This window comes from Lemur catta, chromosome 7 (genome assembly GCF_020740605.2).
Source record: "Lemur catta isolate mLemCat1 chromosome 7, mLemCat1.pri, whole genome shotgun sequence".
NCBI lineage: Eukaryota > Metazoa > Chordata > Mammalia > Primates > Lemuridae > Lemur > Lemur catta.
Genome location: NC_059134.1, coordinates 98,779,769 through 98,790,975, shown reverse-complemented (window position 1 = coordinate 98,790,975; position 11,207 = coordinate 98,779,769). Strand labels below are relative to the sequence as shown.

Sequence of the window (11,207 nt, the reverse complement as noted above, 5' to 3'; positions counted from 1 at the left end):
CGGCAGGGGCAGGAGCTGTGGGAATTTTCCCAACGTCCAGCCAGGAGCACAGGGCTGTAACAGGTTTACTAGCAAGAGAGAGCCTGGGATCAAACTAAGCTGAGTCAAAGTGAAACACAGCACTTTGCGGCAGGACTTCTCAGAGCCTTGGATTGGGAACTGTACTTTGTGAACCTTGGAGAAGGGCCTAGAATGTAGCAGGTTCCACACTTATTTTGAGATTGTGTTTGTCATTGAACATTTTGCTACTAAACTCACTTTGAGAAGCACTGCTGTGACTATTTCCTGTTTGCCGTTCTAGGGCACATATGCTAACGAGCGTGCCTAGTTCTCCCCTCACAACCTCTGCTCAGGGAGGGGGAAGGCCATCCCAGTTATGCATTTAATCACAGAGACTGTCCTCTTCAAATTACAGATGGGGAAACAGATCAGCTCAGTGTCTTTTAGCCTCCATCAGCCATCTAATCACAAGGGCGGCCTGGAGGGTGACCAGGCGCCAGCTTCTCTCACCTCTCCCGTCCATGTCTTGCAGACAATACTGCCTTGTCCTGTCTATTTAGGAACGTCACCAACAGAGGCCACCTACCCTTCCTTGATCTCGTCCCTTTCCTCATTATCTCTAGCTGGCTTCGGGAGAAGAAGTTGACTCCTTCAACTCTTCAAGAGCTTAGGTGCCCGATTCCATAAAGAGACAACGATCCCAGCATTTTTAGTCCCCAAGTCTTTTTTGACGATGCTTCCAGCATGACCTGCTGGGGCCCGTTTGTCTTCCCAGCTCTATTATTCAGTGTCACCCCCTCCCCAGCGATGTGAAGGACAAGTGTCAGCAAAGAGAAACAGCTCCACAGAATGTTTTTCAGTAGGTTATGTTTTTATTCTACGTTATTGGTATGACAGGGAACAGGGCCACGAATCCACCTCCACACTCCTCGAGGAAGGACAGTCAGGAGAATTATGTACATCTAAAGTGGGCACGGGACGGAGGTCAGACTCTCGGGAAGCTTAGGCCACTGGAGCCAGGCCGACCTGGTTGTTGGCCCTGTCAAAGACGGTGTAGTACTGGCGGATGAAGACATCGCCCAGGATCCAGAGCTCTCCGGTGTAAGTGGAGACGTCCATGCCCTCAAAGCCGCTGGTGCAGATCCCATCCTCCTGGAGAAAAGGAGAACAAAAGCGGAGCTGGGACACAGATTCAGCAGGGACAGGCCCTGGGTGGTAAACACCGGGGTGCCGTGGTCTAGCTGCAAGGCACGTGCAAGGCGCTTCCTGGCCCAGTGTCTGGGACGGGGCTGTTCTCAGAACCATTGGTGTCCACAGGTGACTGGACATTTCTGGAAGGCACATGAACCCTGACATCAGCACTGGAGCTAAGGGGTTCAGGGAGAACTCAGCTGCTTGGAAGGAGTTTGGAAACCCTGATGGCACAGCCTTTTCTCATTATTCCGATCCTGCCCAGTGGCAGACCAGAGGGACTGTTGTTCCCTCACTAGGTCACCGGCTGCAACCTTAGCTGCACGTTAGAACCACCTAGGAAACTTTGCACACCGCCCTCCCTCGCCACTTGTTCAGGCCTCACTCCCTCCTCATGTACTCAGAATCACCTGGGCCGGGCCCAGTACTCTTGTTGAATAACGTCAGTGCACTGGACAAAATTAGTTTTCCACCTGACGGTATAATAGAAGGTGAAGAGTTTTCCTGGGGCTCCTTTGGCTAAGATCTGTTACTTGGTAGAGATGGTAGGAGGAGTGTTGTAAACCCCAAACCTATGGAAGTCAGGATTTCCACTGGCCCGCCCCTTGGTAGCTCTGATGTGGCCAGTCTCACCTGATTACCCTGCCACACCGCGAGGGTGGGGAAAGCTGCCATCGGTAGGTGTTAGGTGAGGAAACTGAGGCTGAGGAAACTGAGGTTGCAACCTGCTCAGAGTCCGTGGGCTAGTAATTAAGACCCAGGACTTGGACCCGGGTGTCCAAATAGACAGACTCCTCCTTTCGCCCTGCCATCCTTTGCCTTGCTTTTTCCCTTAGGGGCTGCATCCGAATTCTCATTCGTGCATCTATTTTTAATATATTCTTTTTCTCTGAAGCCTGTCCAGAACAGCTGGCAACGGGCCTCTCGCCTTCAGCTCGTCAAAGTGCATTTTTCCTTTGCTGAGAGGACTGGGTGGCCACATTCTGGGTGGGCCCCTCTAGGGGACCGCCGAGCCCCTTACCTGCAGGATGTAGGCACTGGGGGGCAGGGGGTACTCGACGCCGTTGATGGTGAAGACGATGTCGGGCAGGCTGTCGATGCTGGAGCAGCTGACCACCAGCTGGAAAGGGCGAGGGTGAGATGGTTAGAAGGGTTTTTGTTCTGCCTGACGAGCCACCGCTTGAGTCTAGAACGGAGCAGTCGGGGTGGACTTACCAGGCCGTCTGAGTCCTCGCTGGCTCCGATGTCACTCTGGATGTTGGAAATGGCGGAGGTTGGGCCAGTCAGCAGAGAGGTGCCGGTGTCAACAATGGCCTGGCAGCCGTCACTGCAAGCGATGGTCTCTCCGTCCATGGTGATGCTGCGGGCGAGATGCAGGTGAGGGTCCCCTGAGCCCCCTGGGGGTGCATCTCCCCAAGAAGGAACCAGGTGACCCCAGACAGCCCCTCCCCATCCCACCCATTGGCCAATACATACAACTTCAGTTTCCCTCCTTCATCCTGCATTCATGTATTCAACAAATATTTGCTGAGTGCCTACTCTGTGCCAGCCACACGGTTCCCAGCTACAAGGAGCTCCCAACGTGGCTGGCCAGTGGAGGAGCAGGACAGGCAGGACACATGGCAGGGACAGAAACATGGTCCAGGGTGAGGGGTGGTGGACAGCCGCCAGGGAGGCTTCTCGGGGGAGCAGACCCCAGAGGTTCCAGGCAGGTGAAGAGAGGAGCAGACATTGCAGCAGGGAGCAACAGAGACAAGAGGGCGTTGGGGCGGTGGTTGCAGGAATTGGTGAAGTTTTAGCATGGCTGGGCAGACGTGAGGTGACCAATGTGGCCTGGTTTGCCCAGTTTTAGTGCTGGAAGTGTCGTGTCCTGGGAAATTGCTCACTCTTGGGAAAACCTGCACAATTTGTCACCCTAGCAGGCTAGCAGGGGACGAACAGTAGGGGAATAAGGCTACAGCAGGTTGAGGGGAAGGCCCTGGAGGGTAGGGTGGGAAGGGATGGCTGGAAGTGATTTCTCAGCCATTTTGCCCTGGCCCCTAGGCTGCGTGTGCTGGTTCACAGGCCCCCTAAATGCTGAGATGTGTGGTCAAGCGGGTCCTCCCGCTCTCCTTCGGGGTGCTGGAAGACTGCCCTGCCTCTGACCAGAAGGGAAGTGGCTGTCTCACTCCTGCAGAGAGTCTGGGCTTCCCAGACAGCTCTCCCTTCGCCTCTGTGAGATGCCTTGCTCAGAGTCTCTCGGGCTTGGCCAACTTCTGGCTTCCTTCTGGACCACGTCCTCCCTGTGCTGGCTGCTCCGGGGGGTCTGGCAGTCTGGGTGTGAGTCCACAGAGGAAGGGGATCTGGGGCCCACGGCAGACGCTGCCCATCTGTGGGTGGTCTCACCTGTCCACGGTGATCTGCCAGTAACCCTCGTAAGAAACAGGCACCCATTTCAGCTCTCCACTGTAGTAAGAAGAATCGATGCCACCAAATATCACCACGCTGCCACTGTCGTCATCGCTGTGGACAGTGAGGGGAGAAGACAGGGATTCATTCATTCATTCATCTGGACATCTGCTGTGTGCATCCTAAGAGTTGCCCTTGACTGAGCACTTACCAGTGCCAGGGGCTGTGACAAGCGTGTGACAGAAATGGTTTCTTTCTATCTTACGCCAAGGCCCATGCAGTGGTCACTGTTATTGTTCCCACTTTACAATGAGGGCACTGAGGCACAGAGAGGTGAGGCAACTTGCCCAAGTACACACAGCCAGGACGTGGCAGAACTGAGACCAGAAGAACCCAAGTCCTCTGGTTTCAAAATGTGTGGTTTCTCACTGGTTGCCTTGGGGACCACAAGAGAAGCGAAGGCGTGACTGCAATGGCTCTTAAGGACGTGATGGTGTAGCTCAGGTTCTCAGCCAGAAGCAGCCTTGTCCCCAGGGGACAATTGCCAATGTCTGGAGACATTTTTGATGGTCGTGATCCGGTGGGGGTAGGGGTGCTACTGGCCTCCAGTGGGTAGAGGCCAGGGCTGCTGCTAAACGTCCCCCAGTGCGTGGGACAGCCCCTGACAGCCAAGAATTATCTGGTTCAAAATGGCAACAGTGCTGAGACTGAGAGACTCTGATCTCGCTGGAGAGATAAAGAGGCCCCACATGAAGTATTTAAGCACGCCCAAAGGCAGAGATGAATATTAAGTGGCCAAGAGGAAAAAAAAATGATGAAAGAGCCCTCCTGTTGTAAATTGCAGGGGTCCTTGTTATTGGAATGTTCATTTTCTAAATGTAGTTTTCTAACCTGTAGTTTTAGGTTAGTTGGGGAAGCAGTAATAAGAAATTAATTACCCTAAGAGCTCGCTATTTATATAACATGATCCCACTCACTTAACTCGCCCCACCTTTGCTGCGAACGTCCTGCAGTATAGGAAGACTAGCAGAATGGTTAATGCAAATGGTGAGGAACCCTTTCAAAAGAGGAGGAGGTGAGTGTCTTGAGAAAGTTGGTGACACCCTCAGATATTCCTGCATGAAACTCTACTCAGCCAAAACTAACACTTGGTTTGTTCTTTGTTCATTCTTAGAATTAACTCACTGTCGCAAGTGGAACCTAGATTTTTGTTAAATCGTCAAAGAAACTTGCTTTCATCATTTTAAAATGTCTTTGTTCAAGATATAAGTCCTGATCAAATCTTCTCTTTGTTTTGCTATGAAATTTCGGTCCCTGTTTTAAGTGGATTCACTTTAAATGCTGTCATTTGAGGGGTCAAGGACGAGGGAACTGGGGCTGGAGGGCAAATGGCTGATGACATTTGAGTTGTGCAAATCAAGGGGACAGTGACCCACGCTGATAAAATAAGATGAACGCACTTGGTTCGTCACAGAGAGAGTTAGCACGTTATTCTCCAAAGACACACTTCTCCACGCTCAGACTGTGACTTTCCAAATCCCTTGTTTTCCAAGACCCTCTCCACCCACCCAGCCGGGGTGGCTCCCTGCTGGGCCAGGTGACCGTGACCTCTCTGGGAGAGGCCCCTCCCCACCCAACTTACGAGCTCAGGTAGACGGAGAAGAGGTCCTGGGAAACCAGTCCCTGGTCCCACAGGTTGTCGAAGACGGGTGTGGCCCCGGAGGAGGAGATGCTGGGGTAGGCCAGGCCCAGGATGCCGTCGAAGGGAGCATAGTACAGGAAGGAGCCGGGTTCTGTCTCACTCAGGCCGAAGATCTGGTTGGTGTCGGAGATGCCTCCAACCTGAGTGGGCGGGGTGGGGGGGACCGAGGTGATGCTCACCATCGGCTCACGCTCATGGAGCTCTGCCGAGCGCCAGCCCTGGGCCCAGAGCGACACTGGCTCGTTTTGTGTGGGACTCAGCTTCCAGGGCGTCAGGCTGGAAGGAGGGGAGAGGGGCTGTCTCCTGGAATGCTGGTGTCTCCCCTGGGGGTACCCGTGGCAGCGCATCTCCAGATGGCCGCAGCCTGTGACTCGGTGTGAGATTTTGCTGGAGAACAGGTGGTCACTGTGCGCTTGTGTTAATCACGAGCAGAGCAAAGCGGACCCCGGCGAGTCAGGGCCCTGACCCTGCCTGCCCTGAAAGTTGCGGGGGACGCTTGTGGAGTTTCGTGACACAGAGGGGCTGCAGATGGGGGGGAGGAGGGGGTGCTAAAAAGAGAATTGAGCCTTTACTTACCTCCTTCCCACCCCTACCCCTCCATAACATGCAGCTTGGGTGGGGCTGAGGCTGTAGCCACTACCGCCCCAGCTAGAAATGTCTGTGACATCTCTGCCACCTCTTCTCCCCCTCCCAATCACTAGTTACTTTTGTGAACACTGGGACTCATCTTGCTTGAATGAGTTTATTTTGGGGGTGCACTGTGGTCCCCAAGGTCCTCAGAAGCTGGCCCCAGGGCTGGACAGGACGTGGCGACAGCCTGCAGGTACCCACCTCGACGGTGTCGTAGCCGAGGACGCCTGTCATGCTGCCGGTGCCATAGGTGATGGAGACGGACTCGCTGGTGGCCTCGTAGGTGGAGGAGTCCTCGGGGTTGAAGCGGTTGTGGTTCTCTGTGGGTGGGAGAAGTCGCACCCTCAGCCTCTAGAAGCCGGGGTCACGGTGGGTGGGGGGGTATCTCCCTGGGATGGGGCACCGTGGTCCTCGGTGGGGCTCCGGGGGAGGAGGTGACCTTTTCCCCAGACCTTTGGAGCCCAAGAGACGCCAGCTTCTGTTCCCGTCTCGTTGGATCAGTTGGGACTGTCTCACTGTTGGAAGGTCCCCAGCCAACCCCACCGTCCTCCCAAGGACGCCCCCGGCAGACACTGAGTGGAGCAGAGCCTGTGGCTGCCAGTGACGAGAGCCATCACACCACGGCCATGGCCAGTGCTCCTGTGGTGACGTGGGCCAGTCCACGGGCACCTGCTCTGGGTAAAACTCAGGTTAAAAGTTTGGAAGAGGAAGGAGGTTCCAACAGTGTCTGTGACTTCCAAAGACGAACTCTCTGACATGAGCAAACCAATGATGTTTGTAAAAAATGAGCTCACTGCTCACCTGTAGGTGCCCCTAGCCAGGCTCTTGAGCCATTTTCTCACGCTGGACTCTCCTCCCGGCTGCCCGTCCTGTCGCCCCGTAGCCCCCTCTTGCTTTGGGCCCCAGACACTTTCTTCCCCGGCTGTGGTTACTTAGGAGAGCTTCTCTCCGCCCTGGGACTGAACTCCCCGAGGGTGGGCACCACGTCTGATTTATCCCTGCACCCCCCAGAGCACCCGAGCCCAGTGCTTGGCACACAGTGGGTGATCAGTAAATGTTGAGTGAATCCCTGACTCCGACAGGCCTGAAGTGGGACCTGTTTGAAGCCCGTGAGTGTTCAGGGTTCCCAGGTTCCCTGCTGAGGCCGGCAGCAGGGCAATAGGTACTCACCGCAGGCGGCACTGGAGCAGTAGATCGAGGGCACCCACAGGTTGGAGGAGCCGGTGTCAAAGATGACGGTGAAGTCCTGGGCGGGGGTTCCAATGCCGATGGTGCCGAAGTACTCCGTCTGCCGGGGCCAGGGTGGCACGTTCAGGGACCCGGCCTCCCTCTCCGGGCCTCCCCGGTGACTGTCTCTGGGTCTTCTCCTCACTCCACCTCCCTGCCTTTCCCTTCACAGTTCTTGCCTTTCTCCCCCATCTTGCCTTTCTCTGCACTCATCCTTCAAAGCCCAGCCTGGTCTCTCTTCCTCCTTGAAGGCTTCCCAGATTGCTCCCTGGATTACCCACTGCCTGTTCTCTCCTGAGTACCATTAGCACCTAACAGCAATCTGCTTTCCACTCTCCAGCCATGGCCTCGTATGTCTTAGTCTTGCCATCCTAGAGATAGCACTTCTCCGAGGACGAGGACAGGATGGAGCCTTACAGCACCCAGCAGAGTAGAGGTGTAAATGTCTGTTCCTTAAATTGCTGATTGGGAGATAAACAAGTCACCTAAAGATGGAAACCTCCCGAGATCTCTTATTTTTATTTTTTAGAGATCTATTTCTTTTTTCTTTCTTTTTTAGGGGGAAGGACAGAGTCTTGCTCTTTTGCCCGGGGTAGAGTACAGTGGGGTCATTATAGCTCGCTGCAACCTCAAACTCCTGAGCTCAAATGATCCTCCCGTCTCAGCCTCCCGAGTAGCTGGGACTACAGGTGTGGTGTGCCACCAGGCCCGGCTGATTTTTCTTTCTTTCTTTTTTTTTTTTAGAGACAGAATCTCACTCTGTTGCCTGGGTGAGTGCCGTGGCATCAGCCTAGCTCCCAGCAACCTCAAACTCCTGGGCTCAAGCAATCCTCCTGCCTCAGTCTCCCAAGTAGCTGGGACTATAGGCTCGCACCACCATGCCTGGCTAATTTTTTCTATTTTTAGTAGAGACGGGGTCTCGCTCTTGCTCAGGCTGGTCTCAAACTCTTGAGCTCAAGTGATCCTCCCGCCCAGGCCTCCCAGAGTGCTAGGATTACAGGCGTGAGCTACCTCACCTGGCCTGATTTTTCTATTTTTTTGTAGAGATGGGATCTCATTATGTTGCCCAGGCTGGTCTTGAACTCCTGGCCTCAAGCAGTCCCCCCTCCTTGGCCTCACAAAGTGCTGGGAGTATAGGTGTGAGCCACCACACCCAGCCTGAGATCTCTTATTTCAAAATCTAGGTGTGTACAGCAGGTTTCAAGAAAGGGCATTGTCAATATTCTTATTCTCAGTGGCAGCATCTCCTCCCGGCCAGCTCTGTTCCAGCCACACTGATCTGCGTGCTATCCTTTGATGGTGACAAGCTCATTCCTACCCCAGGGCCTTTGCACTTGCTCTTCCTAGGAAAATGTTTATTCTAGATCTTTCCTTGGCTAATTCCTTTTTTTCCAATCATTCAGAGCTCTAGTCAAATGTCACCTCTGCCAGGAGGCCTTCCCTGACAACTTTGTCTAAATTTGCCCCTCCTCCTTCTTCTTCCCCTTGTTCCAATTAACTAATTTTTCTTCCTGGCCCTTGTCATTTCCTGAAATTATCTCACACACTTGTTTGTCTTTCCTCCTAGAATATAGGCTCCAGGATCTTTGCTTATTCACCATTATTTCCTCGGCAACTTGCATAGCCTCTGGCACATACTAGGTGCTTCTTAACTATTTGTCAAATCAGCAAACAGACTAACTAAGCCTCTTACCGAGGGCCAGCCAGGCCCCGTGTTAAGCACTCCAGAAAACATTATTGTGTTATTACCAGCAACAACCCTCCGATGGCAGATATTAGTGGTTCTGTTTTACAGACCAGGAGACTGAGGCTCAGAGAATTTAAATGACTTGCCCAAGGTCACAGGGCTTGGGAGCATTAGAACCCACGTTTGCACAAGGCCTGGTGGATTTCAGAGGCCAAGCTCTTAACCATAGGCAGCACTGCTTTGTGCCCTTGGCCATGTGCCATTCACAGAGGGGACATACGGTGGCCTTGCCACTGGGTCTCAAATAAGGGTCAGATTGATCTTCCTGAAACTCAGATCTGATCATGTCAACCCCCTGGTTCAGATAAATCGGTGGCGATTAGGATATAAACCGCCTTCGTCCCTGGCCTCTTTCTGTTCTGGCCCTACCCCTGGGCCCCTCGGGTCTCCCCTTGCAGCACCCTGTGTCCCTTTCTGCTCTCCCTGCACGCACTGGCCTCTTTGCTTCAAGCACACCTGCTCCCTCCTGCCTTGGGGTTTGGCGCAAGTGGTCCAGCTCTCCCGAGCTCTCTCCTCTGCTCTTAGAAACTCCTGCTCTTCCCTCACTGCCCCAGGGGCCTCCCTGCCCACCAGGCGTCAGACCCTCACAGTGCGACTCCTTCACTTCCTGTCCTCATCCTGGTTGTTCTTCTCATTGATAACTGTCTTTCTCTCCCTGCTGGACTGTGACTTTGCTCACTGCCATCCCCCAGGCCCAGCAAGGGCCCTGACAAGTGCTCAGTGGAAATAAACATTGAATGAATGAAAAAATGAGAGCAACAGGAGTTTTCCCGAAAGCCCTGGGCTGCTGAGATCCAGGGAGCAGCCCTGGCTTACTGCCTGGAGACTAGAGCCTTGGCCTGTCCTCTGAGACCCCTGGGATGCCCTCTCTCTGGCCCCGCCGCCTGCCCACGCTCTTACGTCCAGGTAGTTCTCCAGGGGCTGGGTGGACAGCATGGTGGCCTCCTTGGGGAAGTACTTGCTGGCTGGGTTGATGCTGTGCTTCTTCAGGAAGTCCTTCAGCTGGCCATGCTTGATCAGGTTACGCCGCAAGGACTTCTTTTTGACAAGGGAGACCCTGCGGTGCGGAGGAGGAAGAGTGAGTGGGCGAGCATTCTGCCCATGGGGTGCTGCGGAAGCCCCGGAGGGGAAAGAAAGCTTGTCCAAGAGGGAAAGAAGGAAGGAAGAGAGGAGAAGCTCCCATTTTTTTGCCCAATAATGCAAGGAAGTTCAGCACTTGCTGCCCAGTGACGGGGCCGGGAAGCAAGTCTAGGCTGCCCCTCAGAAGGGGGGAGAGACAGCCAGGAAAGGAAGGCTTTGACTGAGGGGAGAAGGGAAGAAGAAAAATGTGGGAGGAAAGAAAGGTGACAGGAGAAGCAGCCAAGGGGCCAGGAGGTGGCCCCGGGGAAGCCGTCCCGCAAGCAGCCGTGGCGGACGCACTTGTGGAGGGTGCACTCGGCCAGCACCACCAGGCTGAGAAGCAGCAGCCACTTCATGGTTCTTCCTTCCTGCGCCCAAGTCGAGGGAGAAGGCAAGGTGGGATGAGGTGTACAGCAGCAGCGGGAGCTGCGCCTTATATACAGCTCGGGTCCCCGTCACCCGCCTTATCAGCCCTCAAATGTCACCGATTATCCTAACCCCAAACAGAAAAGTGCCTGATAAGATTGTTGCACCCCCAGCCATGCATGTTCTGACAAGTTTCCGGTTGAGTAGCTTTCCACTGTACCCACGGCCTGGACTGGGACGGCCCGCAGAGAGAGAGAGAGGAGAGATTGAGTGGTCGCTTTTCTGAAATAATGAAAAAGGCCTGCATCAAAACTTTACAGGCTGAGTATTTTGACAAAATTGATTAACAGTGCACCGAACATACCATTGACCAGATGTCAAAGGAGCTCCGTGTACCCTGATTGGTCCCAGTGGGACACACAGCTGGGGTTCTTAGCAGAGGTTGCTGTAGTTGTGAACCCAAGACACATGGGTAGGCAGGTTGTTTGTGACTCAGGACACAGTTCCCCACGTAAATGTCATTGTGTGGGGTCGTTGGGTGTCCAACCAGCCTGGGGGGCTTACCGTGGCTTGCTTTTGTGGCGGATGGGTTGAGTCTGGCGAGGAGGGGGTTAGGGAAGGATGCTGCCTGCCTTTCCTGGAGGAGGCAAACCGGACACAGGCCAGGTTGTCTTTGGGAACCGTGTCCCTCCTTTTCTGCACCCCTTCTCTTCCCACTGCTCCCTCCTTCCACCCTCTCCACCTTTGGGATCCCGCCTGTGTCTGATTCCCCCGGATGCTCCATGCTTAAAACTGGGCTGAAATCAGCTGCAACGGAGCAAAGCAATCGGTGAACGT

General features: G+C 54.2%; 1 protein-coding gene across 1 annotated transcript; it reads right to left on the bottom strand.

Annotated features, from left to right (window-relative positions):
* Nucleotides 1–852: 852 nt before the first annotated feature.
* LOC123642778 (pepsin A) lies at nucleotides 853–10,407 on the bottom strand. Its single transcript, XM_045558195.1, has 9 exons — nucleotides 10,305–10,407; nucleotides 9,786–9,942; nucleotides 7,082–7,199; nucleotides 6,113–6,231; nucleotides 5,222–5,421; nucleotides 3,577–3,693; nucleotides 2,407–2,551; nucleotides 2,213–2,311; nucleotides 853–1,152 (listed from the first exon to the last, which is right to left on the bottom strand). Exons 1-9 carry the CDS (start codon nucleotides 10,358–10,360, stop codon nucleotides 1,003–1,005), a joined length of 1,161 nt encoding a protein of 386 aa, XP_045414151.1. The 5' UTR covers nucleotides 10,361–10,407; the 3' UTR covers nucleotides 853–1,002.
* Between the last annotated feature and the right edge of the window lie 800 nt (nucleotides 10,408–11,207).

Bases quoted from the DNA above. Each gene is read 5' to 3' on its own strand.
- LOC123642778 (XM_045558195.1), bottom strand. From the start codon at position 10,360: ATGAAGTGGCTGCTGCTTCTCAGCCTGGTGGTGCTGGCCGAGTGCACC. The intron at 7,200-9,785 runs GTAAGAGCGTGG...TGGCCCCGGCAG, and splicing joins CCCTGGAGAACTACCTGGAC to ACGGAGTACTTCGGCACCAT. The intron at 2,552-3,576 runs GTGAGACCACCC...TCTCGCCCGCAG, and splicing joins TGGCAGATCACCGTGGACAG to CATCACCATGGACGGAGAGA.